Below are 26,679 nucleotides of genomic sequence, written 5' to 3' on the forward strand. Positions count from 1 at the left end.
GATGCTGCTTGCCTGAAAAGGCCCTGCTTAAAGGATCCTGCCATTCAGTATCTTTGTCCTACTTATGCATTTACTAACTAGTAAGTTAGTAAATGCATAACAAGTACTTCTTCTCTTACCCTATTTAATATTTGCCGTATTTTATCAATTGTAAGATGCCATCAAATCGGTATGCACCAGGAGACAGTCAGGATGTAGTGTTCACACATGTGAATTTGGTTATTTTTAGTGGTCTAACAGTGGGACCACCACCGCAACCCCTTGATATTTAAAGAAACAAATAATTTAAGGACCATTTGAGAACAGAATATGAGCCTTGGTTCCTCCCTAAAAACCTTTCTTTCCCACTGGAGAGAAAGTGCACAATCAGAACTTGGAGAACAGGTATCAGCGTCTTGGAGGAAAACCCCAGAAAGGACAATTCAGTGGAGCACCCTTGTAAGAAACGGTGCATGGCCAGCACTCAAGGTTGCACAGAGGACAGATTGTGCGGGGAACAGCATATGGACATTGATACCCTTAGTGAAAGCATGCTTCACAGAAGTCAAACTCTGAATGTGAAGATTCTGGAAAAGCTATCCAACTTATTCCTCTTTTATTTCCTTTTTATGTTTGCAAAAGAGCTACATGTAGATAATTCTAAAAGAACTTCTCTAGTAAGTATAAAATAAAGCTTTGGGTCATGTTGACACCATTTTAAAAAATTTCTCATTGGTACTTAAAATACTGATGATGCCTTAGCTTCAGTGAAATGCAGTGTAATCTACATCCATAGCAAGCTGTAGCAAGCACCTGATTGTTCGTAGGTTGTCTAAGTTCTCTCAAGTTAGCTGCACAGCTAGGATTAAAGCTTATGAGACCTTAATTCTTGCCTAGGTCACTTGAATATCACCTAGTGCCATATTTCAGAAAGTAAACAAATGGGCTGACGGCCAACTAGAACGGGTCACCCTAAAATAGAGCCACCGTGGAGGCCAAATCAATGGGATTGTTCTATGGGTAGACTTCTGACAGTCCAAGGACAAGCTTTAGCTGTCAACATAGGTTTGGAAGAAAGAAGGTACATTGTCATGTGTGTCACTGAATTTTTTTGCTAACCATCAACTATAATTTTGTGGAAATACCCATTTAGCCTACTTGTCTGCCTCCCTCTTTCTTTTCATCTTTAATTTCATTCTTACCCCCAAGGGACTATTTTTGTGTGACTTTTCACAATTAATAATCATTATAAAAAGAAACTATTAGGTTAAATCATACAAAAGTTGACAGTATTTTACCATTTCTGACCTACAGAATCAGCAAATTTATGTAGTTTAATTTAATACATGACATAGGAGACGTTCACACACAGCAGTTCGCAGAGACATTTATCATTACCGAGAGCCTTCTAAGTACAATAGCTCTTCCATTTGAGCTTCTGCCAGCTCTGGGGGAGCCACTGAGCAACACTTCTTGTGTAGCTGGTTCCCTATGAACACCATTTGATCAACTATGTGTATGATATTCTGTCTTTTTTTAAACTCAATAAACATTTATTGCACACTTCATGTGGGCTAGGCACCATTTTCAGCCTTGGGTACAAAGATTAGTGCACCACAGTGTCCTCACTTTTCAGAGCATGCAGTCTAGGAAGGGAGACAGGCATGGACATAATTACAGTGCAAAATAGCAAGTAACATAATAGATATAAATAACATGCTGAAAAGGCACTTACCCTGCCTGGCAGAGCAAGAAGACCTCTGAGCAGGTGACATTTGTGCTAGTTCTTAAAGGATAAGCAAATTACTTGGCAGGAAAGACAGGGAACAATACAACATCACTAAGCAGAATGACTTGTTCAAAGTCACAGAAGCACAACAAAGGAGGATGTGCTTGAAGAACCTTAGTTTGAATGTAGATAGGACACATGGCAAAAGTGAGAGAAGCAGCAAGAGGGCAGGCTTGGATGGAGGTAAGACTGGGTTATGAAGGGCCTTCCGTGGGGGGCTGAGGAGTTTGCAGTTTATTCTGCAGGTGGAGAGGAGTCACAAGACACACATGGGTTTAAATCTCTTAGCTATAAAACTGCTTTTTCTGCTTTGAATTTGTATGTCCAGTCCAGTCATCACCTAAGTATATAGAACCATTATATTAGCGACCCACAGTATCAGCTGCTGCAGTCTGAGTTCTTTCTTACCCGCCCTGGCACACATGTGAGCCCAAGCATCCTGGATTTCCAAGGGGTTGTTTCAGCCCTGACATCTCTCTTAAACACAGTCATTGAGCTGTGGTTCCTCACTGTGGCTGGAAGCATAGCCAAAGGCTGCATTACTGTGAGAGATTGTGGCTTTGACAATTACGTGCTGCTCCACTGCAGGGCCCTCTACTTCACATGGGTGAAGGAGGCTGCCAACACACCCTTCATGTTTTCATATTTTCCTCACTGGGTAATTGTAAAATGGGCGAATCCACCTAAATGCAGCGAGATTGATTTCATCCCGACTGCAGACTGGCTAATCAGTGGCCCAGTTTTCCAGCCGTGTGATCTGGCATCTGGCACTTACCACTCATCAAATGAAATTACACAGCACCGATAAATGACCACCTCACCCCTAGGCAGAACCTTTTTCCTTAAGCTGCCTCCTGCTTAATACTTGTCTAATGTTTAACACCATGGTTTATCCATACAGGGATGTCAGCCGGAATGTATCAAAACTTTACTACAAATGGAGACTTATATATGTGTGTGTATAAACATAGACACACATATAGGTATATGTATATGAATATGTATGAATGATTTATCCCATTTATGTGAATTTTCCAGATGACTATTAAACATTTTTGTTTTATTTTACTTAAATTAAGTCTTTATGGAAACATTTCTGAAGGGGTTGGAGGGGCGAGTTCAGGAGTTCTGCTTTGTTTGAATGTTTGTTCACCTCTGAGCTTTCTGTCCTCAGGAAAGTAACAGTCTGAGTCTCAGCTTTCTCAGCTATAAAATGAGGATAATAGCAACTACCTCATAGGTTGCTGTGTGAATTAAGTGGGGTGTGCGTGTAACGCATTTGCTATGCAGTGAACATTCGAGAAATGCCAACAATTAATACTTTATGCATATTAGAGTTGATTCTGGAATATTGGGGCCTTCATCACGAGCATTAATGATTGCAGGAAGACTAATAGCTAGTACCCTTGGGGACTATTAAGAGCCAGAAAGTTATTTGCCCTCCACTAAATGACCCCAGACTGCCAGGCTTTTTCCCAGCCCTGTCTGGTTTTCGAGTGTTTCTACAGCATCCCTTGCTTTCAGACTACGAATTGTCATGTTCTAAAATCGCTAATATATAGGAGCCCAGCAGTTTCCTTTCTCCCTTAGTGTTTCACCGACAAATCAAATCATCCAACTTGTTTAAATTCCATCTAAAGCAGGAGATTAAAAAGCTCCGATTGAACACCCAAGTCTGTGCTTCAGTGTCTGTACTGTGTGCTATCTATTTTAGCCACTCAAAGGTCTTTTCTACCCATTTCAAGGCTATCGGCTATGGAAAGACAAATAGTGCACGATCTCACTTACATGTGGAATCTAAAATAGTCAAATGCATAGAAGCGGAGAGTAGAATGGTGATCGCCAGGGACTGGTGGGAGGGGAAAATAAGGAGATGTTGGTCAAAGGGTACAAAGTTTCAGTTATATATGATGAATCAGTCCCAGCAATCTAATGTACAGCAACATGACTATAGTTAATTATACTGTACTGTACACTTGAAATTTGCTAAGAGAGCAGATCTTATCTATTACCTTGACTATGGTGATTATTTTGCGATGTATACATATAATACAACATCAAGTTTTACATCTTAAATATATACAATTTTTATTTGTCAATTATACTTCAGTAAAGCTGGGGGGGGAAGAAATTATGATTCAACATAATAAATTAAAACTATGACCTAATTTTCTTAAAAGATTATCTGCTATGTCTATGATAGATGATATTGCTATCAAGTGACCTCCAGAAAAGTGAGGGGATACTTTTAACATTTTACATTTGTATCTGATACAGGTCTTTAAAGGTCCATATCTTAAGTGATTCAAGAAGGAAATAATTGTACCACTTCTTTTTTTTAAAGCAAAATATGGCATATAAATAAAAATATCTATGCAAAGTTTTTCTGGTTTTAAAAAATTATAAAAGCGTATACTAACTCAGCCTATCAAAAACCTAAATCAGCTCCATAATCCAAATAGCATTTATACATTTCTTGATTTTTTGGTGTGATTTTTAAACAAGCAAATCCTCATGGGCCTTATTCTATTACTCTTCATGAAAACACTGTATAAGGGAGACCAGAACTGCCACGTTGTAGTCTATGTGAACGGCGCCCCCTGAAGTTGTGCGGGAAAGTAGTCCCAAGTGAGATCGCCTTTATAATAGCTTTGTGTAATTTGGTTTTTTAGGGAGTTTTTGGTGCTTCAGTAGCCAAACCACCAGTGTCCAAGATAAATACATTCATCTCCAGCTCATTCCACTTGCTGTGAATGCTTGTTAGCAACATACATTCCAACTTAGAGAATAATTTTTCCAGGAAATAACCTCTATACCTTTTTCATCATTTCAAATATTATAAACCTGGTTCTACAAAATAAAATAAGTCCCAGACTTCAGCTGATTCTCCTACTTTTGGTGCATATATAGTAAATTCTAAATTCTTAATAGACTTTATTTATAAATTTTGTTTTTAAAATTTGAAACACAATATTCCTCTTATTTTGCCTCTCAGTTATGTCCCTTCCTCCTGTCAGCCCTCTCCCCCAACACACACACACACACACACACATACACACACACACACACACACACACACACACACACACTGTGACCTGCCCTACAGATTCCTAAACAGTACCCATAGACTGTGATGTTTACACATGCTTCTCCTTCTCTTTGGAAAGCCCTATACCTGTTTCCTCCCCTGGCAAACTTTTATGTGTCCATCAGAACTCACATGAAGTGACCAGTCGTGCCCCTTTGAAGCTTTCTCTGTCCTCTGTCAGGTGTGCTGGCCTCCTCCCATGTGTTCTTATAGCACATCGCCTTTCACTCTGTCTTAGGCCTTAGACACTTACATGCCAGCAGTCATGCTGAACTGGAAACTCCTTAAGGATATGACCCTTTAAATCTCTTTTGAATCTACCTTGTCTGGCACATAGCAGGTCCTCAATAATAGGTGAATGATTTCATGAATTTTGTTCTCCCTAATGAAAAGATTAACTGTACTTTCAACTAATTTAGCAGATCATGACCTATTAATTTTGAAGTTCAATACACTTCTGGTTATCTTATCAAATAACTGAAAAAGTAAACATTTAAAAATTTCAATGTAAACACTTGGGCGAGAACCATGCAATTCTTCAGCTCTTCCAGGGAGACCAGATATGGTTACATTTGCACAGAGGAGCAATTTATGGAACTAGTTGGAAATATTCTATGTTTTCAGGCTATCTTCGTTACCAAGATTGAAAGTCAGTACCTAATTGACAATAAAAGGATATGGTGTTCTAATTAGTGGGAATAAAGGAAAAGAAGTCCTTGCCCTTGTGACTGATTGGTTTAGGAAAATGTTTTCATTCATAGAGGAAGGAGGAGGTCCTCCCTTTTTTTTTCCTCCCCATGGTGAAAAATTTCAAGCTGAATGACAATTAGCACTAATCTGGAACTTTATAAATTGTGATGTAGCCTTGCTAGTCAAACTGTGAGTGTATATTGTTTGCACTTAATCCTTAACTTAGCCAAGGGGCCTTGGCTTAGTGTTCCATTGCTCGTTGGGAAACACCTTGATTTCTCCAGGTAGAGAAACGTTCCCCAGGTGGACACTGACGTGACAGCACAACAGAGCACAGAATGTCAATTTCAATTATTTTTTTTAACATTTTCAGGTTACAAGTGCTGCTGCCAACTCTCCCGGTCAAATGACTCTTCATCTCAAACCGTTTCTTGTGTGTGGAGGGGATGGATTTACTCAGTCCAGCTTTGATGGCTGCATCACTTCTGCCTTATGTGTTCTGGAAGCTTTAAAGAATCATATTTAGTACCTGTATTCTTATTTTTTACATGTACTTTGGGGTTTTCACAATTTTCTGTCATTGATTATTTTGTTTTATATTTTGTTGAGAGAAATTACCGGAAAAGTGTTCTTTACTGATTGTTATTTTTCATATGGAGTAAAAATCAATTTTATAATTTCAATAGTTACAAGTCATGCTAGAATGAAATTCCTTGTACTTTATACTTTTCTCCACTTTTCTGAATTGCCATGTCTACTCCTTGTTGGAGGCAAAGTAGTGCTTAAGAAAAAAAAATGACTCTCCCCCCAAATTATGTCAAATCAAAGTAACAGTTCATGTTCAGAAACCTTTATTATTCTTTTGAAAATTTCAATCCCAAGTGAAGAATAATCATTATCAAGGCCTCATTATAAATCTTCAAGTATGTCCTTGATTCAGTATTTTTACAAATTACCAAACTACAAGATTCCTCCAAACTGTGGATAACAGAGTGTAATTTTTGTTTCTCATTTCTCTTCCAAGTTATTAAATGATCCTGAATTGTAGGTCACATATGTCATCATCTCTAAGAACGCAGTTTGGAGGGCAACTTGACTGACAAAGAAATGCCTCTTCAAATTTTCAGAAAATAACCAGATTCAACTTGACTTTCCAAGTCACACAGTACTTTTTAACCTCAGGAAAAAAAAAATCCAGTCTTAATAGGAAAGATAAAAATTAAAGAGAAACTGAGAGAAATTATATTGATCTTTACCTTCTGCTATCTCCTGTGGCTAGTGCTGTTACTTTTATGTCCTCTGCAGTATGTGCTGTGGCATTTAGACTCTGTCAAGTTTAATGAATTTAATACAAAAAAATTTACTGAACCAGAAAATAGATGCACTTAAAACAGTTCAATATTTGCCAACTTAGCGGTTCAGCATATCACCCACATGCTTCAGTGACAACCCCATGACTTGCTGGCTGGAGAGAAATTGATCCCCAGCCTTCCAAACAAGCTACCTGTTGCTAATTTGGAAAGTGAAATGGTGAGTTCCATTTCGCCATTTGGAAAGGAAAGAAATTGTTGCAGCCTCTCAAACTGAGAAAAGTTCAACCAAAGACTCCTTAGCTTGGTAGTATTTAAAATCTCACACTTACGTGCCCACTATCATACATACACACACACAGGCACAGGCAGAATTTGTTTATGTAACTAGAGTGGGTTTTGTGATTCTATGAAATGTCATTATACATCTCCTATCAGCAATCACTTCATGGAAAACTGAAATGCCTACATGTGGTTAACATCACTTATTTTTGAAAGCATAGAAAGGAAAAGGGAAATTACTGTGATCTCTGGTATGATATGATAAAAATATTGAGATTTCTTTCATCATTTTGGCCTATATTTGATTAACATTTGTCTTTATTCTGGTTATACCCTTAAAATGTGGTAAAACAGTACATTCAAATACATTAAGTAACTATTCTGTTTTTAACTAATATAATTCTGGAGCCATTTGAGTGAAAGCATACTGAAGATTTAAAAGCAATGTTATATTCATCTGATGAGTGTATATACTCCCAAGAAGAGAGAGAAAATGATTTATAAACGTGGAGTGGGTTACATACAGAAATTATTCTAAGCCATTACTGACGAGTTTTAATATCTATTCATTCGAAGTGTGTTTCCCTAATAATTGTGCATCTGCTTAAAGAAGACTATGGCAATACGAGAATGCACTCAACCCTGCTTAGTATGTAGATCCTTGTTACTTTGCTAATTTAATCATTTTGAAAATTCATTTTACATTTAGATCCATCTCTGATAGAAACAGACCAATTCCCTGATGCTCAAATAAGGAAAGAAAATGTTTCAAAAGTTTCTCTATTTTCATTTACCTCTTCCTCTTTAGAAACTGAAATGGATATGGGAATATCTTGTGCTAGAAGCCATCAAGCCTCAGATGGCCAGGATGCCCTAAATGACCCAGGGCAAAGGCAGCTAAGTCCCCTGAGAAATAGGGGTCAGCACCTTTTGGCAGAGTTACCAAGGTGTATGTATGTCAGCTCCACAGGACCACACAGCACCACAGTACTGCCAAACAAGAACTTTTATTAAACCAGCCAAGGAAATCTGCTCTGTTTTGAAAGGAGCATATTCAAGTGAGAGACGGCTTGAGCAGTGGGATGATTTAATACTTGTTAGCTGATAAATATAGACTTTGCTGGAATAAAACTTTATGATGCAGGGTTGAAAAGCTTAATTACTAAACTGTCTATACACATCTTGCTCAGGCAGCGAGGGTGACAAATTATAGCAGTCAAATAGTATTTTTCACCTCTGGCATTTCTGAAGGGGAAAAGTATGCCTAAAAACATCGAGAAAGCAGTAATAATCCCAGACCAGATATTACTGAGGGAAACGAAGACACGTCATTGAGTCACCAAGTCTTCTGTGCAAAATGCCACCATCACCACCCCTCCGCCTACTTACTACCTTGTTAAGTAAAAAGAACAAGGTCAATTTTACATTTATCTGGCATTTTATACATATATATGTATATATATTTCCATCCTCCTAACATCTTGTGAAATAAACAGAGCAGAGAATTCTTATTCACATTTGACAAATGAGGAAACTGAGGCACAGAGATTGGCCAACCAAGGTCACATCATCAAATGCAGGACAAGAACCCAGGCCTCCCATGACCCATTTCTATTTACATGGCACCATGCCGGTGCCAGATGAACATGATAATTAAAGCTGAACTGAAATATTAGTTGGAGGTGCAGTCAGCACCATGTGGTCCTCTTATTGATGTTTCATTTCAGAGAGCTAACACTAATCCTGATGTGATGTATACAGGAATCTAATATAGAATAAAGTCTCCGTAAGTACTAGCTAAGTGATTTACATTCCTGTCATTTTCATTTGCTGGTTTATTTCCTTCCTTGGGGGGCACTTGCTGTGAAAAATGGCTGTATCCTAATGACACTGAATTTCAACCCAGCAGTAGTTGGTTAACAAACAGGCTTCCTCTGCATTCAGCGTTTCCTTCTGTATTCCTCTTTGTCTCTCTATTCCCTTTGTTTCATTCTCTGCTCTATTAGTTTCTACCATTTCTTTCTCCCCTCTTATTTTTCCCTCCCACTTCTTATCCTGTGTCCCTTCTCAGAAATCTGGAATATAAATGCGATCACATTATGACTCATAGCATTTGTAATTTTTTGCTTTAATATAATCTCTTTTCTCTAAAATTTAAAGCAGCCAATGCTGCATTTTATTCAAGTTGATAGGATAATCATTATTTTGATTTTTCAAAAGTAATGCAAGAATTCAAAACTATCTGTAGCTTTCAGGGATCTCAGTGCTAATAACCTAAAATATATATGCAAATCATGGTATCAGGCTCTGTGGTGGACACAATGGAATATAATTAGCCATCTCCACCTAAAGATGCTAGTTAGGGGAAGACAAGTCCCATAGAGTGGGAGGCATGGTAAAGGTACACGTTGGTGGAATCGCAGATAGTAAATAAGATGCTGTATCTCATGAAACTGGGAATCCTAAGAGAAAGAACCATGTTTCCTTGGAAGAGAGAGGGTCTCCAGACAGAAGCAAAGCTCCATCAAGAAAACACTTTCGACAGCATCCCTCCCCTCCACACCATAGCTGGGCAGACCTGGCTGACTCTAGGAATCCAAACTGGGTATCAGAGTGGTCAGGATAAGTGAGTACTTTCTGTGGAGAAGGCTCAGTGAAACACAGAATGTAGTCTCTGGGAAAAGGAAAAAGCCTTGGCAAACCTCAGACTAGCTAGTTCAGGACGGAGCTGCTAGAATCCAGTCTGGAATGTCCTTGTGTTTCAGCCAGGTAAGCCAGGGAGGGTTGAAATGGTACTGTGTCCTGTGTTTCCTTCTCAACAGACAGTAATTATAGTCCACTTAAGAGTTCACAGCAGAATCCGTCAAATGAACCTGCTAAGGAAAAAGAATTTCTAAGGAGTGTGTTAACTGAAAAGGCACGCAGAATCATAGAATCCTGGAATGTCTAAATTTAGAGCAACTTGGAGACCATTTAGACCAGTTCTTAGCCATTTTGGATTTTGAACCTACTAGAGAAGCTATGGAAAGCTACAAGATTTTCTCCTAACAACAGCAACAAAAATAACGATGCACATAGAGCCTGCTGGCTAGCTGCCTGTTTTTGTAAATAAAGTTTTATTGGAACGTAGCCTTGCCCACTTGTTTGTGTATCATCTGTGGCTGTTTTTGCACTACAACAGTAGCGAGGGGTGTTTGCAACAGAGACTGTATAGCCTACAAAGCCTAAAATAGTTCCTATCTCGTCTTTTAAGAAAAAATTTGCTGACTCCTGTTTTAGGGGGTTACAAACCCTCCAAAATCTATTTTTAAACACCCGGAGGTCTATGGACCTCAGATTAATAACATCTAAATCTCCATCCTATTGCTTTATGTAAATATAGGCATAACTTAGATCCACACATCCGATCCATTTTTCCGTGATCCTCTGCCCTATTGTAAATCCTTTAAGAGGAGCAGTACCGCTTGGCACTTAAAAACACATCCCCTGGAGTTAAATAGGTCTGTGTTTTAATCCAGACTTTTGCTCCTCATTGTGTGACCTTGCAGTTAAATAGCCTCACAGCCTCCTTCATCACTGAAAAATAAGTTAGTGGTAGCTGCCTCATAAGATTGTTCTGAGGCTTAAATATATATAAAACCTTAAGAGAGTACTGGACACATAGTAAGTGCTTAATAAATGATAGCAATGATGGTAGTGATGATGAAGGGGAAGAAGAAAAGGGAGGAAGAAAGTATAAGCAGATCCTCCTGGTGCCTCTGAGGCCCCTGCGAAGGCCAGTTTCCTCTGCATTTGCGTAGGACAAGTAGGAGAGTTGATGGTAAGGAGAGTTTGTCCATTGACTAAATGATGGTGAAACTCGGTAACAGCTCTAGGTTTCTTCAAAACCTTCATGAAACAGAACAGCAGGGGCTACCGGAACCCAGCTGTGGGCCACTTTCTTTTTTCCTTTTTTGGTAAGTAGACGCTTGGGGAAAAGGTGGTTTGCTCTAAAGTGGTCCTTGAAAAGAAACCAGGGCTAGGTCATTACCAGGAGTAGGGATGAAGTAAACTAGAAGCATTCTCTGCAGTGAACGGTGTCTTCTCCTCGGCAAGTGTGTGCGCTGAATGCAAAGAATTGCACGCTTGGATTGGATTCTGCTGAAGATTATTTACTTAAATCTCTGAAACGCTGTGAAAACTGGGAGTGAGTTAGTTCACATTCTTGACATGTTTGGCTAAGTATGCAGATTCGTTTCCCGTCCCTGGCCTTCATTTTAAAAAGTCCAACTCCTGGTAAGTTCTATGACATCCCGAACCTACCACTTTCTAGCTGTGTCATCTTGGACCAGTTTCTTATGTCTCTGAGCCTCAGGAGCTTCATCTATAAAATGGGGATACTAATTTTACCTGCCCTGGGGTTATCCTGAGTGTTATGGAATATACTATGTAAAGTGCTTAGCACTGTGCTCTGCACATAGAAAATAACAAATGTGAGCTGTTATTATTACTATTATTGTTAGAGAAAGATGACTTAGGAAAATCATTCCCTCTCATAACCATCACTGCACCTCTAGGTAGCTTTAAATCTCGCTAGGAAGCCAGTTCATTATAAACTCAGTGGGGACTGTAAGTTTGGCCTTAGTTAGAGTCATTTTTCCTCAGAAATTCTTACTGACCCTTGAGTGAATGAATGAATAAATGCTTTATGGTTTATTGTAATGCTCCTTAACATACCCTGCACAGGATCCTGGTTTTCCTCCGCCAGTCTAGTCTCCCCACTCTTGTGATACCAATCACACGTGTATTGTACTAACTGGTTCAATATCTACTTGCCATCCACAGAAGCAGGGGGCCGGGCACATAGGAGGTACTCAGGAAACATCTGTTGACCCAATGAATGAGTGCATTCAACTAATGAACATTTCTTATTTTAATTGCATCAAGTACCAAAGTAAAACATTGCTGATACAGAATTATCCCATAGAAGAAAAATGTTCCAACCTTATCCTCAGTAGAGGAGATAATTACAACAGTACCTACATTCTCCCTGTTTGGTCTCTATTCAGTCAATAGGTGATCTCAGAAAGTCCCTACTTTATGCTGCCTCCCACTATTTGGGAAGTCCTTTTTGGAGGCAAGGAGAATATGGGAGAGCTGCTCTACCATTTGAAACTGCCTAATAAACACCTGTACTTCACTTATCATTTTGCCTCTTGTTTAAAGATTTCTGCCTATGAAGCCAAAAATTTGAGCAAAGAAATGCACCATACTAAAGAAGCCTGATGAGTCTTTTGTGTTTTTTATGAAAAGCTGGAGTCATATATATTGAAATTTGTTAAAAACTAGACAATTGAATTACCTGGAAAGGGAGGTTAACTGAATTTCAATTTAAATCATTATTAACTAGAAATCCTTTCTTGCATCAAAACTTCTGCATTTCTGTCTTTCCTGAATGCTTGGTTCACTTCTTTTTTCTTTTTTTTTAAGTGCCTCTGGTATACATGGCATATTAAAGTTGAATGAATCTTGCAAAGCCTTGGAATCAGGATTTCTTTAGAATGTAGTAAGCTCTATGGGGACAGAGTTTTTTGTCTTTTTTCCTTCACTTTGGAATCCTCAGTACCCAGAACAGTGCCTGTCACATATTGAATGAATAATCCAAGAACATTCAGACCATCAGCAATTAGGAAGCTGTGTTATATAATTAAAAGATGTAGCAAAAGAAATGAAAAACTAACAGCTTATGAAGTCTGACAAGAGACAAAAAAATGAAAATGAAAAAGCTTTCAAGTCTTACTTATTAATATGTAAGTTCCATAAAGACAAGAATCATGTCTAACTTGTCTAAAATATATCCCCAAAACCTAGCACAGAGTAGGTCACATAGTAGACACTGAATAAATTTTTGTTGAATGGTTAAATGATGTAAAAAAGGAAAGCTTAAGTGAAAATGAGCACTACATTCTAAAAAATCCAAGAGAAAGAATCCTAGAAATATAATACTTAAGTGGGCCCTCTCTGTAGTTGGTGTGTTTGTGATGCACACATGTGCCAGAGTGGGGAGGGGAGGACATTGATGCTTTTCCCTGTGTAAACAGTCAGCATAGCTCCTGTGGCAGTATGTTCTGCATTCTGGTTTATCACCTCCCAACAACATGTTTTCAGGGTTTCTTGGCTCACATTTTTATTTTCTTGGTATTCTTTTTATTAGAATTGATTTAAAGGTGACAAGAGTTAGATCTAGCATAGGACCCACTTCTACAAGACAAGTCACCAACTTCAAACTCACACAGTATATTTTAACCATTCAAATAAACCATGTTTATTTACCCTTTGGAAAACAGTTAAACTATTTACTGCAAACCAAAAGATTGTCAAAAAATAAAGTGTCAATGATACAGAGGCCATTGTGGAGAAAACAAAAACTGGCATGTGTCACTTCATTGAGAAGAGTTTATTATCTGGGGTGAACAGCACTCTGACAAATTAGCTCTATATTAGAGGAAAGAGCTAAAAGAATGTGCCTATAACCAGGATATCTGTTCATGTAATAAACTATATTGATAGTAGCAATAATGAAAACCTTATAATTATTTCAACAGATGCTAAAAATTGTCATAAAATTAACATATATTACTGATAAAACCTATGGTAAACTCATAAAAGGAGGATGCTATCTTAGAGGGATAAAAACTATTTTAGGGCTTCCCTGGTGGCGCAGAGGTTGAGAGTCTGCCTGCTGATGCAGGGGACGTGGGTTCGTGACCCGGTCCGGGAAGATCCCACATGCCGCGGAGCGGCTGGGCCCGTGAGCCATGGCCGCTGAGCCTGCGCTCCGCAACGGGAGAGGCCACAGCAGTGAGAGGCCCGGGTACCGCAAAAAAAAAAAAAAAAAAAAAAACTATTTTAAAACTATAACAAACATCACAATTAAGAACAAATTACTAGAATCATCTACATTAAATTGGGAAGACATCAAAGATCCTTGCATCGATGTTTTTGAAATTCCTAGGGAATGCATTAAGGCATGGAACATATTTAAGAGATGTGAACATTGGAAAAGAAAGGCAAAATGGTTACTAATTGTTGTCAATATGATTATACTCCTAGAAAACTCAGGTGAACTAACTTTTAGAATTAATAAGACACTTCTAGTCACTACTAGAGAGGCTGAATTATAAATACTCAAAGCTCAATAATTTTTCTGTATGCCATAATAATCGATGCAAATATATCTCTGTATATTTTTATTAACAAACAACATAGAATACAAAGGAATATCTCCAGGAAGATATATACAGAATTTATACAAGCAAACATGTAAAAATTTTTAATGATATTTTTAAAAATTTGAATAGATTTGGTAGAAATATATACCATGTCCCTGAAGGGGAATACTGAATATTATGAATTTTTCCATTTTCCTCTAATTAATCTATAGATTAAACATAATCACAATGGGATTTTGTTAATATGAAAAAATAATTCTAAAGTTCGTCTGGAAAAAACTGACAGGTGAATGTAACTGATAAGTTTATGAGCAAGCAGGTCATAAGCATTGAACTTAGCTATTAAGACATATTGTAAAATTAGATAAATAAAACAATTCACTATTGATTCTAGAATTGACACAAATCAATGGAAATAATGGCTATAAAAGCACTTAGTGTGATAAAGGAAGCATTACAAAACTAATGAGAAAGGAAGAATTATTTAACAAATGATTTAAGGAAAATTGACTATTTGGTTAAAAAAGAAGAAAGAAAGAAAGAAAAAAGAAATCAAATGTGATACTATTCTTATACCATATATTACAATAATTTCTAGATGGATTAAAGAGGCAAATATAAACAAATATACATTTTCTCTTTAAAAAAGAAAGGAAAATTTAGGTAAATATTCAAAACCCCCAGAAAACAAAACTAAAAGTTTACAGACCAATTATAAAAAAACACTTGTAAATGGCTCATAGTAAAAGTATTAATATCCCTAATATAGAGAAAACTTACTAACAAATGTTAAAACTTTGGCTCAAATTTTTTAAGAATTAAAAAAATTTAAAATAGCTTTTAAAGTATTAAAAGCACTAAACTGAAAAGATATATGCAGCCCCATGTTCATTGCAGCATTATTTACAATCCAAGATATGGAAACAATCTAAGTGTCCATCAGTGAATGAATGGATAAAGAAATTGTTATATATATATATATATATATATATATATATATATATTTGTCCATCTCCTATTGATGGACATTAACTTGCTTTAATTTTTTACTCTTGCAAACACTGTTATAATAAATGTCCTGCGCATGTCTCTTTGTACACTTGTGCAAGAGTTTTTATAAGGCATAATGTTAAAATGTATTAAAATTGTGAGTTCAAGGGAATCCGTTATATATTTTTTCTACTCTGTATGTTTTTAATAATTTGAAAATTAATAAAAAAGAAATATTGTGAAGAATACCTTAAAGCCAACTGATGAAATTTTCCCATAATTAAAATGGGTACATCCAGGTTGGGATGCGGTAAGAGACTGGGGAGCCTGCTTGGTAGCAGGTCCCCAAGGAGGTAGCAAGACCACTATGGCGCCAGAACCCAACGCATTTCAAGTCTACACATGTTCCCTGGAAGCAAAGAGCCATGAAGGGTGTAGACAAGGAGCTATCACAGGCAATTCTGGTGACCTTGATATTACTTGACAGTCCTCTAATTTCCTGGCACCAAGCACTGGTATGATTCTAGGAAGTAGGGAGACTCCCCCTCCAAATGACTGAGATTGAATTTCCCATCTAGCTGCTGGAAATCAGGGCAGGCTGTCATATTTTATTTGATTAAAGAGAAAAGAACTACAATGAGACACCACTTCCAAGCCATTAGATGGCTATTATCAAACAACACACAAACAAACTAAACTAAAAAAAACAAAAACAAACAAAAAAAACTCCAGAAAATAACAAGTGTTGGTGAGGATGTGGAGAAATTGAAACCTTTGTGTATTACTGGTGGGAATATAAAATGGTACAGCCACTGTGGGAAATGGCATGATGGCTCCCAAAACATTTAAAGAGAATTACCGTATGATCCAGCAATCTTACTTCTGGGTATATACCCAAAAGAAGTGAAAGCGGGGACTTGAATAGATATTTGTACACTCATATTCATAGCAGCATTACTCACAATTGCCAGAAGGTGGAAGCAACCCAAGTTGCTTCCATCAACAGATGAACGCATCAACAAAATGTAGTATATACACACAATGGAATATTACGTATCCTTAAAAAAGGAAGGAAATTCTGACACATGCTACAACATGGATGAACCTTGAAGACGTCATGCTAACTGAAATAAGCCAGTCACAGAAGGATAAATGCACAATTCCACTTATGTAGGTTTCCTAGAGTCAAATTCATAGAGACAGAAAGTAGTATGGTAGTTGTCAGGGGCTGGGGAGTTAGTGTCTAATAGGTACAGAGTATCGGTTAGGGAGGATGGGAAAATTCTGGAGATGGACGCTGATGATGCTTGCAGAATAATGTGAACTTACTTAATGCCACCGAACTGTACACTTTAAAATGGTAAATTTTACGTTGTGTATATTTTACCACAGTTTTAAAAAAGAGAAGAATAAATTGATATTTATTACATGTAAAAAAGAGGGTAGGAGGGTATTCACAAACCTACAAGAGAAGCATGAGGCCCCCTTTCTCCAGCAGAAAAACAGATTCAGTCTATTTCTTTACCCCTTAACATCCTATTTAACAGAAATGGCCAAAAAAAATGGGAAAAATACACACACACACACACACACACACACACACGAATATGCTCTGCCTGGTAAGTAATCAATATATATATATATGTATGTGTTTATATATATATATATATATATATATATATATATAAATAGATAAAAATCATGTTCAGCCTCATGAGTAAACAAAGGAATGTAGGTTAGAAACCACAGCAAAATCCAAGTTTTAACCTATCAAACTGACATCTTTAAAAAATTACTAACTTCTAAAAAGAGATCAAAATTGTTCGAAGTTAAAATTTTCACAACCTCTGCATAGTAAGTTGGCAATATATGTCACATTTTTTAAGTATGTTTTTTGACTCAATATTTATACTTCTAGAAATCTAGTTTAAAGAAATAATCAAGGATGCAGACAATAATTTGTAATATGTTTATTTAAGCATTAGTTAGGATAGTGAAAAACTGGAAACAACCTACATAAACATTAATAGGAAATGGTTGAATAAATTCCAATAGATCAAAACAGTGGAATTTAATGCAGTCATTTGAAAATGTGCTCTCAAAGCATACTTTCCTGTCTGGAATAGTTCTATGATCTAATGTTAAGAGAGAAAACCCAAAATATGTAACGGTAGAACCACAATGTATTATGATCTTCATTCTACTAAAACATAAGGTGTGTGTAATGTGCGTTTATATATATAAATTATATATATCCACATATGAAGGCTATAGGAAAATATAAAAATCTTAACAAAGTTCTCAAGGTGGTGAGATTTTGAGTGACAAGGAGCAGACAGGCTGCCTACTGACCTTGTTTTAAGGTACTTCAGAGGGCAGAACCAAGACCAGTAGCGTTAGAAAAGCAACTGAAGCTGATATGAGAAAGAAATTTCTAAGAAGCAGAACTTTCCCACGTGCAGCAGACCTCTGGGGGCTTCTCTCTGCCATCCTGAGAAACGTGATCACTAAGTAGAGTGTTCTACCGTGGGGAGAAGTCACAGGAGCTGTGCTTCTCAGCTCTGGCTGAGCCATCACCAGCTGGGGGAAGGCAAGGGAGACGGGGCTTGAGGAGGTAGAATGCAGATTTCTGGGCCACACAACCCCCCACCTATCTGAATTGAAGCTCCAAGGCTGAGCTTTGGAAATCTGCATTTTCTTTAAATTTCTCCAGTGGTTTCAGAGGCGGCTAGATAATTTCTGCACTGGAGAATCCGCAGATTAGAAGATTTAAGGTTGCTTCCAGTGTGGGAACTCAAAGCAAGTCTGAGACTCAAAAGTCTGGAGATTGTCTGATTATTTACATTATAAAACCAAGGAGAGTAGTACAGATAAAAAGGGAAGTATGCTGGATGGGGCTGGGATGGAGAACGGAGTCACGTGAAGATCACCACTGCCCAGTGTTTAATAATTTCAGCACTTAACCTCCAGTCTAGGGGCCCCTCATGTTGTAACCCGAGTAAGAGAATGTTCTTCTTCTTAGAAAAATACATGCTGAAGTATTTAGTAGTAAAGGGGAATTTTTTGTCTACAACTAACTCTCACATGGTTCAGAAGAAAAAAAAAATTAGATAAGGTGATGAGAAAATGCAGATGTAGCTAAACTAGAAATTTAAGTAAAAGATAAATGGACATCTCTGTCCTATTTTTGAATCTTTTCAGTAAGCTTGAAATTTTATTAAAATAAACTGTTAACCCCCTGCCCCCCCCAAAAAAGATAATTAAAAGACAAAGCAAACACAATGCTAATCCCTAGGCCACTTCAATCTAAATCACTAGGCATGCTTTTGCATTCATTTGTTTATTCAACCAACATTGATCAAGGGCCTGATCTGTACTAGGCTCTGTATTCAAACCGCGGGATATATACCAGAGACCCAAACACTTCCCTGCCCTCACACTGGTCACGTTAGAGTTGGGTTAACATAAAATGCAGATTTGGAGGACCCAAGACTGAGTGCATTAGAATCTCTGGAGAAGGGCCCAGGGATCCATATTATATAAAATTTCCTGAGATGTTGCTTATGTACACTAATGCAGTGCTGCTTTCCAAAATATGGGCTTTGACCCATAGTGGTTTATAATAGCAATTTAGTGAGCCAAGATGTTTTTAAATTAAAAGAACAGAAAAAAGAAAAAGAGAAAAAAACAGAAAGAGAAAGTAAGAAGGCTGACACACAGTAAGAGGCACTATTATTTCATAAAACTTTTGCTTGCATGCCCTGGGTCACTAAGTAAACTGGAAAATGATATACAAAATATATCACTTCTCTTTTCCTCTCTAGCCCCTGAACCCAACAGTTCTCCCTTAATCCAAACCTGGGTGTGCTGAGATGCTGGGGCACATCCACCGCCTTGAGAAGCATCAGGCTGCTCTGGGCATTTGACTCACTGGCCATATTCCTGACGTAACGGCGCTTCCTTTTCCTTCTGCATAGAGCCCAGAGCCGCACTCTCCCACAGACGGCAATGTCTCCAGCATGTCACATCGCTTTCTTTGAAGGACCCAGCATAGCACAGCACACTGTCTGTCCTGGCACTCTGTGGCAGAATTAGAGCCACTGCAAGAAAGGAACTTCTGAGACCAAATGCTGCCACTTGCTGAGATACTTTTTGGGGGAACGAGAACACAGGGCATAACACAACCAATTTTCCAGGCCAAAGTGCTGGGTATTCAATTCAGGCCCCTTGTGTCTGGTTGAAATCCTATGCAGCCCATACTTTCTGACCCAGATGAGAGAGAACGGTTGTCTTAAACCAAAATGAAATAGGATGGGGTTAGCAAACCCATATGAAATGCGCTGAGGAGTCCTCTCAGGGACCTGAGAGCCTGCTGAACTGACCAGACCAGGGATGCTCCTGCGGTTGACTTGTGAGCTGGCCACGTAAGTTTTGGTTGTCACCAAGAAGAGAAATCCGAAGGCTAGTTCAGCATAAATGGTCCCCTGGCTGCACTGAGGGCAGTCATAGGTGAGTCATCAGCAGTGTGGAGGCCTGAGAGATGCTGTTTTCATCTCGGTCTCATGGCGAGAGGAGTATCTCTTCAGGAACTGAAAAATGGAATTACTCAAACTAAAAACTGCTGACCTCACCAGGACGATTCCTTTCCTGATCCGAGTCTGGGAATTGCTGTTGGTAAACCCCCCAAAATGAATTTGCTCATCAGAAAAGGGCAGAATGAGATACCCTCAGATACACTTGGTGACATGTTCACGGCCTTAGAAGCCAACCCTTCCCCACCTCAAACCAAAGCACTGAAATTCCTGATTCTGTGCAGTTGTGGTAGAAATGCCCTCTATCAAAAGCAGCCTCCAGTACCACAAGCCAAAGATAAATAACAGAGGAAATCATGGAGACCATGACCTCTTGGTGACCCCTTGGAGCTATATCTTTGCTAGACCTCAGAATATCAAAAAGGCCACCAGCCTGCCCGCCACAGTTTATGTGTGAGCAGCCTGGAAGCCATCTCCGCCTGCAGAAGACCGGCTCTCTAGAAGCGTGAGAAGAGAAATCTCAAAGGAATTTCTTGTTCTATTCCCCAAAGCAAGGGTCTGTTGTTTAGGTGAAGAACCCCCTTCTGAGAAATGAGCTCATTCCTGGGGCTCTGCAAGGGTCACCCTGAAAAGGTATTTGCCTGGGAGTTGGGACGGTGCCTATCTCCCATCCAGCGTGAGATATTAGTATTTGAAAAATGTGTTCTCTCACTAACTAGCAAAAAAGTGAACCTCAGGATCTCACAGGGGCCTTCTTCCCTGGTAGATTTCACTTATGGACGCAAATCAGCAAACATTACAGAGTGTTTGCTAGCTGCCAAGGATTGTGCAACCTTCTCCGAGGATGCTGAGAATAATGGGACTCAAGTTGCTCTTGGAGGGAAGCACTGAGCAGACGGAAGCATGGGGTCCCCTATCGAGACAGTGTCACAGCAAAGACACTCCTGGCTACCACTTTTGGTTTAGAAACCTCAGAGGCACAAGACAACAACTGAGGCTAAAGGAAGCCAGTATCTAACAGCCAGGGAGTGGCCCCGAATTGCTCTTGGAGTGTCTGGCCTGAAGACTCAGCTAAATCTTCAGAATAAAAGGTGTGGAGAGAAGCTGGAAGACAAACCTGACCCTGAGTCTAGTAGGAAGGAGACCTTGACCACAGGAGGGATTCAAACAGATGGAATTTGCATCTCTTGGTTTTTAGAATCACCAGGCAGTACAAAGGTCAATTAATTGATAGAGATTATATACGTAGACATAGATGTCATTGGGTTTTTTGTTTTTTACCCCTCTCTCCTCTTGTCAAAGAGGTCATCTCTCTCCCATAACCTAAAATGGCCTCAAAGTTTAGAAGCCTTCTGGGTCCTCTTCTCAGAATATAAAGGATTTGGGTGAAATAAGTGGATTTCCAAGTATGCTTTAGTCATGGAAGTTGTTATTCAGACAAAATCTTCTATTGTCTTGTAAATAAATGAATCGCATACAGGAAGAGCAGCCTTCAGGTGGAAACAGGACTCCCCCTGGGTTCCTCTGAGAGTTCCTCAAAGTACAGTTTAAACCATGACTAAGAAGGACTTCTCAGATCCTTGCTGGCCGATTCTGGAACTTTGTGACCCTGTGGCAGATGCCCCTCAGAATTTGTGACTTCTGTCCTTGACCCACCATGGGGCCGTCGTCCAAATGGCTTATCTAAACCTTGTGAACCCCAAGTGTCCTATTTCAGCAAATCCACCCTCTAGAAGTGAGCTCACCCAGGCCTTGGTTTGATGATGGGTGAGAATGACCACTCAGAACTAGTTAATGTCACTGTCGCTTTGGTTTTCTGCCACCGCAACAGACAAGCAATAAAAAAATATGAAATTAAGGGAGAAAAAACTAATAAAACTCTTTCATGCACAGGACATTAGTTTAGTATACTAATTCTGTTCGCATGTAAAGAACCTGCTCTCAGGAATCCCATTGTAAATACTCCTTTGTTCAGAGAACTGTCAATTCACACCCACTCCTTGTGAATGCTAAACTAGAGTCTTGTGCGTGAAAACATTTTATTCAATCTCATGGTTATAAAATATTCTTTAAAGTTGCCAAAGAAATCTGATAGGTTTGATTCACCTGGATTTTGCTTTTTCCCCCAAAGAGGATATGCCTCCTTGTGTTTCACTGATCTTTTATTGTGGACTCCAACAATTTGCTGACTCCAGTGAACATTTGTCAATTGTCTCCCTAACACCTAATGCCTTTCTTTCCAAAGACTTCTTTTGGATACCTTCTCTTTTCCTATCCTCAGTCCATGTGGTCCAAGATGGGGCATCACCACTATGCCTGACTTAATCGGTGCTTCACACTGTGTTGGCCACAGAACCTGGATCGAGGTAAAATAAATATGAAATAAACTCATTCCATCAGACTGAAGCTTGGGACCTTGCAAGAGTTTTCCACTGGACTTGGATTTGAGAAGATCTGACACCAGAGCTTCTGTAGCCATGCCACTGTAGAGGGCAGGTCTAGGAAGCTGCCAGGACTCCCACAGGAAGGTCAAGAATAAAGCCAACACACTAGAAGGTAGAGCCAAGAAATGGAGATGAACTGACACCTGAAGCCATCATTTGAGCCCGAATCCCTCCCTGGCCTTTTTAGTTACGTGAATCAATAAATTCCTATTTGGCTTAAACCAACCTGACTCAGGTTACGTCACTTGGAACATAACAAGTTCTAATTTATGCAATGACCATGGCGTTATTCCTAGAAAGGAAGAATTGTTGCTTTTTCTGATGTATATATGTTTAGTCCACCAACATTACTTATTACTAGTAGCACGGTAATTCCTACTTATTGAAGATTTTTTCCCCTAGGCACTATATCTACAGCTTTCCACGCACAGCTCATTGGTACTATTATTATCTCCATTTTACAGATAAGAACACTGAGATGACCAATGTGATAATAGCTTGAAAGTGGCATTGGGACTTCCCTGGCTGTCCAGCGGTTAAGACTCTGTGCTTCCACTGCAGGGGGCATGGGTTTGATCCCTGGTCGGGGAACTAAGATCCCACATGCTGCACAGCGTGGCCAAAAAATAAAATAAAATAAATAAAAAGTAAAATAGCTTGAAAGTGGCAGATATGGAATTTAAACCCCAATGTGCCTGACCCCATGGCCCATGACCACCTATTATGTGGTAGGCACTGTGTCAGCACTAAGGACAGAAGTGACATATGTTGTCCTTGTCCTTTAAGGAACTTTCAATGAAGTGAGAGAGATATACAACATGTGGGGGCTATAGGGCCAACCTCCTCCCCACCCCTTTTCATACTAGGGCCATATCTAGTCAGTGGCATTTGCTTTTTTCTCAGCCAGACACGGTACCACATCCCTGAAGCAGGGGAGGGCATTTGGAAGTGTATGGAAAGTTCTCCATTGTCACAATGGCTGGTTGGCAGGGGCACCACCGGCATTTAGTGGGCACAGGCTGGAAGGTGCAGACCTATTCTGCCCAACAAAGAATAGTTCCACCCGAACTGTCAATAGTCCCCTAGACGGTGAAGTCAGATACTGAAATAGTCCAACCTAGAACTGGTGGCAGGTAAAAAAGAGATCCAATTAGGGTTGCTTTAATAGAAAAATAAAGTTCAGAAGTCTGTGAAAAGCACATACTGAAACAAAGTGCAAATCTGCAGTGCGTCCTTTGACCACGGCCAACCATTCATAGACCCTCTTCTGCTTATGAGCAAACCTTACAGCAAAGTTTCTCCCTATGATGATAAGCACATAGAATTCCTTCCTTCCCAAGATATTTAAGATCCAGATTTCCCCGAGAAGAGCCAGCCCTGGCAGGCTCTCATCCTTTCCAAGTGTGGCCTCTGAACCCCTTACAAAGACATTGGTCCTGTCTGCCCTTCCCCGTCTCCGTTTCCAGATTCTGTTCCCCTCTTCCTCGTCACTCCTTCTCATGCCTCCCTTCCCTCATTAGGCATCTTTTAAAAATGTACCCAAACCCAAAATGTGGAGGTCTGCCTACATTGTTCAAATGTCTACAATGTGTAGGTTACACGTTCTCCCTAGTTAGGGTTAGCGTACGTGTGGGTAGTGTTTTCCTTCAGGAACCCAACCACTTCTTGTGTTTTGCAGCATCGCTTCTGTGTGGCTTCTTGGGTTGGCAGCAATGTGTATCTTCAAACATCTGCCAAACTACCAGGGTCTTCACTCTGTGAGATTTTTAATTCATTAAACACAGAATTTATGACCTATCAGTTTGGCATTCTGAAAAGCAGACACTGAGATCCCATGAGACGTAGAAGGGAAAATGGCTGTGAAGGGCAAAGAGTACAAGGAGCAGAAGCAGGTGTGGAGAGCTTTCAGACGACGATGCTGGTCTGACACCTTGAAAGGAGAGAAGGAAGGAGGAAGACTGGGTAGTGCAACCTTGAGATTATCTCAGGCTGGCCCTGTGAGCACCAGGGCACCAGAGCAAAGACCGCCTGCCTGGTAGAGGAGGAAAGGGCTCAGGCAGAAACGGCCCAACTCCCGTGTCCCCAATCTGTTCAGTGCAGCAACTGACCACCAGCCAACTACCTTCCTTGCAGCAGGTTCTCCGGAAGGCAGATCCGAGTGGTACCCCTCCTGGCAGCCACATATGGCATTGCGGGGATGTTAAAAGTGGAAGTCAGTTTGGCATAAGGTGTGTGGGGTGTGTAGTTAAAAGAAAGAAGATTGCCTTGAAAGTAGGGGTCTGAACTGTGACATGATAAAACCATCAAAACCAGAATAGGATCTTTCCGTCTGGAGGACCAGGTCTCACTCGCAACTTCTAGACTGTTGGCCTGGTTGAAAGAGGATAATTTCACCACTTTAAAAAGGAACAGAACTGGAATGCCAAGAGTGCAAAGTATTCTGGGACTGCTGGGCATCCAACATGCTGTGTTAATCATAAAGGGGAAAAGCCCTCTGTTCTGGCCAGCAATCAGGGGAGTTATTTCGGGAGCAGCCTCATCAGTGACCCAGACATTTCCATTTGAGTTCCAAAGCTCTGAAGAGCATAAGCCTTGAGAGTCCTTTCCACTGGCCCGTGTTTCTTTCTCCACAGGGCTTTTTTGCACAAATCTGCTACAAATTCAACGTTCACCTTCTCAAGGGAGACTGCAGAGAAGCAGATCTTTGTCATCAGAGACGGTGAGCTTTCCTGGGAAGTGACTTGTCTGCCCATTCAAGGGACCTCACGGCTCACAGTCACCTGTCTTAACCAGCCTCATAAAAAAAGCATTCGGAATGCTACACACACCAGATCTTACCAGCCCATCTTCTGTCAGTAAAATGCCCCATATCAGAAAGCCCAACAAATGACAATCATTTCTACAATTTTTATGATGTCTTCTATGTGAATTTCTCTAACCTGAGCCATTGGATGCCTGAGAGATGAGGGAAAAGGGATTCAAAGAAAAGCATTGCATGATGCAAACCCTAATGGGATGACAGACCAATTCTCTACTCAGGTAAACTCAGACCCCCCTCTTACTCAAAAGGGAAGATAAACCAGTTACAGTATCCAACATTAATTGTGCACTTCTGCATGATCCCATTTAATATTTAGACCAACCCTATCAAGAAGGTAGTATTTTTATAATCCTCTTTGGAGAAATGAGGAGATCTAGTCTCAGTGTGCTTAACTCTTTTGCCTGAACTAACCCAGGGAGCAAAAGGCTGAGCTGAGACTTGAACCCAGGCCATTCTGAGTCCAGAGCCTGGACCCTTAACCACACTTCCCTATCTCCCAGTCATTGTGATCAGGGCTGATTCAGACTTTGGGGGACCCTGAGCTTACACGTTTGGCGGGAAGCAGCCCTCTTTAAGAAAAAGAAAAATGTATATGAAAACAAAATTCAATACAGGGCCTTAGAAGGGGTCCATGCAGGTGAGGGAGGCCGAAGCTTAAGCTCCATCACCTTCCCAGTAAATCCGCTTTGACTGTAATAATGCCATGGTTGCCAACAATGTTACCGTGAAGAAGAATAATTATTCTTCAAATGCAAATATATGAAAATCTGGTTGGATTAGGATTTTAGGATTTACTTTGGAAAACAAAGCTGTTCTGAGTGCTTAGAGACCCCACCTGCTCCCTTCCCAACCACCATATAATTCCTCTGCATCTGAGTCATACCCCACCTGCTCAGGTTCTCTCCACGTTATCCTTGTATCTCTATTCATCTGCCTCACTTTCAATTTCTTAGTAATAATTATAACTAACATTACTAGAGGTGACAGGCACTGCTCTAAGCAATTTTCTCATTGCTTGTTAGAAACTTTTCAGATGAGGAAACCGAAACCCTGAGAAATTAAACAGTTTGTCTCTGAAAGCTGCGTTCTTAACCATTACGCCAGAGGGCTTCCAATAGTCTAGGTCAATCAGACGTTAATGCAGGCAGACTCCACAGAGGCCAAAATGAAGTACAATAATTACAATGTCTTGATAAAGTACCAAATATAAGGCTAGATGCTCTGTAAGTCACAGACTTAATGCCTTGATCAGAATCCCCTTTAGGCACCTGTGAACAGTGCAAGATCAAAAATATATTTCAAGTCGAGTCAGCAGTTCTGAGACATACAAGACCGATTTAATTGATTAGAAAGACATTTTTTTCCCCTGGGTTGCAATTGCTGAAACCCAAAAAATAAGCTTGGCAGTGCCTGAATTTACATATTTATCATAAGTTTTATACTTCTTTTGTCATTATCAAATTACCCATACCAGAAAGTTGTGCTTCCCCTGAAAACGGGTCGCCAACCAGGAACCGTGCCTGAGGAAACTAGAGAGGTTGTG

At 39.6% G+C, this 26,679-nt stretch overlaps 1 protein-coding gene and 1 long non-coding RNA gene across 3 annotated transcripts in view; one reads left to right on the top strand and one right to left on the bottom strand.

Annotated features, from left to right (window-relative positions):
* Positions 1-10,267, top strand: part of RNLS (renalase, FAD dependent amine oxidase) — a 270,242-nt gene extending 259,975 nt beyond the window's left edge. For both annotated transcript variants that reach the window (XM_067710102.1, XM_067710103.1), the window contains exon 7: positions 5,920-10,267. In XM_067710102.1, coding sequence (XP_067566203.1) covers positions 5,920-6,072 — 153 coding nt within the window. In that variant the 3' untranslated portion in view covers positions 6,073-10,267. The remainder of the gene's footprint in view (positions 1-5,919) is intronic.
* Positions 1-26,679, bottom strand: part of LOC137209031 (uncharacterized) — a 283,085-nt gene that overhangs the window by 144,953 nt on the left and 111,453 nt on the right. The gene's annotated exons all lie outside the window — the stretch shown is intronic.

Source organism: Pseudorca crassidens, chromosome 16, assembly GCF_039906515.1.
Source record: "Pseudorca crassidens isolate mPseCra1 chromosome 16, mPseCra1.hap1, whole genome shotgun sequence".
Lineage (NCBI taxonomy): Eukaryota > Metazoa > Chordata > Mammalia > Artiodactyla > Delphinidae > Pseudorca > Pseudorca crassidens.